The 3540-nt window shown below is 47.7% G+C and overlaps 1 protein-coding gene across 1 annotated transcript in view; it reads right to left on the bottom strand.

The window, feature by feature from the left end:
- Nucleotides 1-1302: 1302 nt before the first annotated feature.
- The window catches only part of slitrk4 (SLIT and NTRK-like family, member 4), a 2571-nt gene continuing 333 nt past the window's right edge, over nt 1303-3540 (bottom strand). The window contains exon 1 of the mRNA XM_054597293.1: nt 1303-3540. This exon is cut by the window's right edge and continues 333 nt beyond it. Coding sequence (XP_054453268.1) covers nt 1303-3540 — 2238 coding nt within the window.

Raw genomic sequence — 3540 nt, 5'->3', positions numbered from 1 at the left:
ATGCTTCGTCGTACAGTGTGTGTGTTTGTGTGTGTCGATGTGTGTCCTTCCTTGTAATTTACAAACCAGTCCCACAGATACAAATAATGTAAGACTTACAAAATAAATTCCAGGTTACGCTTACATGGCAAGCAGCTTTGTAATTATTGTTTTTTTCTTTTTTTTTTTTATCCTTGGGTTTTTATCATTTTTCAGAAACAACGTCCTCTGACAGTGTGTGTGCCGTTAAATTTCACCCAAAACATACAGGAACTGTAAGTAGCAACTTTGAAGAGAAACACAACTCCATTCAGAAGACACTATATTTAACATGGCTCCTTACACAAAGAGAACAAGTCATGAAAGCATTCCCCCTCCCACACCAAAAAAAGAGTTTTGCAGCGCCTAAACGGGGAGCCTCGTTTGAGCCCCCTGGCACAGAGCAGGTGTGCTGCTACTGGTGTGTAATCCAGACAGGGTGGCAGAGAGTCTGCCTCCGACTCCAGAAGGGCATCCCCAAGAACAAACAGATATCCCACGAAATATAGAAAAAAAGGTAGCATCCATTGAGTCACCAACTCTGTTCATCTCATCCCAGAAGAGGTGATTTTGGATACTTTCCAGAGCAAAAGAACAACAACCGACGTGCCCTCTTTTTTTTTCTCTCTTTTCTTTAAACAAGGGGTTGAAGACGGCTAGGTATATTCTCAAGCACTGTTTTCAAGACCCTTTTTATTTGGTTGGAAAAAACAAAAGGAGGACGAGAAAAAAAGAACAAGAAGAAGAACAAAAAAAATAAGAAGTACCCATTTCAATAGCAGCAACAAAAACTAAATTATAATATGACTGTCTGGTTGCTCTTTAGGGTGTCCTGTGGTAAATGTATGTGGGATTCATACATGAGTGGCATGGATAATCCGAAAGGTCTTTTACTGTGAAATAGATCCACGCCGGTTCTAGTAATAGCTTTTGTAGTGTGGAGCCATTTTGTCCATCTCTGCATTGGTCATTAAGGATTTCCAGAAGGCACTTTTTTCTTTGTGTATCTGTGTGTGTGTGTGTGTGTGTGTGTGTGCGTGTGTGTGTGTGTGTGTGTGTGTGTGCATGTGTGTGGCTGCAAAGAGGGAGATGAAGACAGAAAGCGAGAGATCTGGGGAGTTGAATGGTGTATGTGTGTGTGGCCAAAGAGGGAGAAAGAACCAGAGAAAGGCAGATGTGTTTGGCTGTCTGTCTGCCTGTATGTGTGTCTAACTTCCTTTTGAATGTGTGTGTGTGTGTGTGTGTGTGTCTGTAATCAATGCACTAAACCAAACACAACAATCCCTACATTTTACTCAGCGCAGTCTGCTCCTCGAGCACCTGCAGGTAATCAGGCGTTCCTTGGAGCTTGGCCTTCAGCTCGTAATACTCACTTTTCCTCTGCTCCACCACGATCTTACTGTGGTTCCCGCCTATCAGCGACGACTTCTTCATCTTTCTATCCAGCGTTTTCTCCGGGTAGCGGATCTCATACCCGCCCATCCCTATACTGTTGAAATCTCTCTTGCTGTCCAGGAAGTTCTGGATGAACATGCTGGACTCGCGGTGTGGGAGGAACTCCTCCAGCTCATCGATGGTGCTGAGGCGTTTGTTGCGCTCCAGGGTGGAGAGCGAGTCCTTGTCCTTGTCGGCGCTGTTCCGGAGGATGATCTTCTGCCTCTGCGAGTCGGCGAACTTGAACCCGGCGTCCATGTCAGAGGAGCGTCCGATCCCACAGGTGTGGCTCTTGCCGATGTGCTCGATGGTCTGCGGGATGAACGTCTCGCCTCCCAAGTCGTCTCCCGGGATGGAGCCCTTTTTGCCAGATTTGTGACTGTGCCTGCGGAGCTGCAACGACATGGAGCCGCACTCCTGATTCCCGAGCCCCTCCTGCCTGCCCGCTGGTTTTTTATTCCGTCTCAGGACGAAGACTAGAAGGCAGAAGGCCACGAACACAGTGAGGATAAGCACCACGAGGATGCTGAGGATCATGATGGAGAGAGGCACGGGCCCTCCCGGTGGTGCTTTGCCAACTCCGGCGGGCGACACTGAGGTCAAAACAGGGGTGGCGCCGGTGAGAATGAACGGCGGCCTCGCCACAAGCTTAGGGCACAGGATCTCATTTTTCAAGAGGCGCAGCTCAATGTTGGAAAACTGCATTGGGGAGGCACATTTCACCTCTTTGGCAGCCACTCCATCACTTAGCTTTTCTAGCCAGAGTTTGAGGGCGACAAGATCGCAGGAACACTCCCAGGGGTTCCCTTCCAGGTCTATCTGGGTCAGTGATCGCAGCTGGTCCAAGACCCCACTCACTGGTAGGGTCATGAAGTGGTTGTTTTTCAGATTGAGTCTGGCTAAAGAGACACCAGCAAACACGTAGGCAGGGAGACTCCGCAGAACGTTGTTGTTGAGATACAGGAGCTGGAGGTTCGGCATGGAGTCAAATGTACCCGCTAAGATTTCTTTTATGGCATTGTATTCCAGATATAGGTACTGTAAGTTTGTGAGGCCCAAAAACATCTCTGGGTGTAACTGCTCAAGCTGGTTTCCATTCAAATACAGTCTCCTCAGATTAGTGAGGTTAGAAAACACACCTTTCTGGACTGTGACAATTTGATTGCTGCCAAGGTGTAGCAGATCTAAGCCCTCAAACCCTTGGAAATCAATCGGGCTTATATCACGGATGTAATTTCCACTCAAGTGAAGCTTCTTGGCATTTGGGGGTTTGGGAAGGAGATCACCTAAACTTTTAATATTCCTCTCCTGACAACTGACGCTGATGCCAAAGTCAGAAGGGTGAGCTTTGCAGCTGCAGGGCTGTGGACACAACGGAGGAAAGGAAACAATCTGGCTATTTCTTCCGAAAGGGGGTAAACCGGCCACAATGCCATTGCCGTAAATCTTGGATGAGTCAGTGGTTTTTGGCGCTTTTGTGGCTAGGGGAGCCATAGTGGTTGGGGACATATTGGAGGGTGACTGCCCATTATCGGGCGGAGGCATCCTAACATCAAAGTCACTTCCTGTTCCCATGGGACAAAGCTCCTGTTTGTTGGTTTCTTTCAGGAGTCGCCCGTACAAGTCACTTGGTGTTTCACATATGGCCTCGCCAATAAAAATGTTATAGGGCATGTTTTCAAGCCATGCTTTGAGAGGCGCTAAATCACAGGTACAGTTCCAGGGATTGTCATCCAGCTGCAGCTCTACAATACGCCCAATGTGCTCCAGAACCCCCAAATAAGGGAGCTTCTGGATCCTGTTCCCCCTTATATCCAGGTGTGTGAGTGAGGCAAAGCGAAATATGTTGTCAGGAAGGGCCTGTATGAGATTATCGTTCAGGATGAGCACTTTTAGCCTGTGCAGTTTGTTAAACGCTCCCTTTTCAATGTATTTTATCAAGTTGTAGTCAGCCTGAAGGTATTCCAAGTTTTCTATCCCTTGGAAAGTGTCCGCCCGCAACACCTTCAACTCGTTGTTGTTCAGGTGCAGCTGTTTCAACGCGCTCATCCCTATAAACGCTCCGCCCTCGATGTTCTGCAGTTTATT

The sequence above is a fragment of the Anoplopoma fimbria genome, chromosome 4, assembly GCF_027596085.1.
Source record: "Anoplopoma fimbria isolate UVic2021 breed Golden Eagle Sablefish chromosome 4, Afim_UVic_2022, whole genome shotgun sequence".
In the NCBI taxonomy this organism is placed as follows: Eukaryota; Metazoa; Chordata; class Actinopteri; order Perciformes; family Anoplopomatidae; genus Anoplopoma; species Anoplopoma fimbria.
The sequence above is the reverse complement of the archived record's forward strand: the minus strand, read 5'-3'. Positions and strand labels throughout refer to the sequence as shown.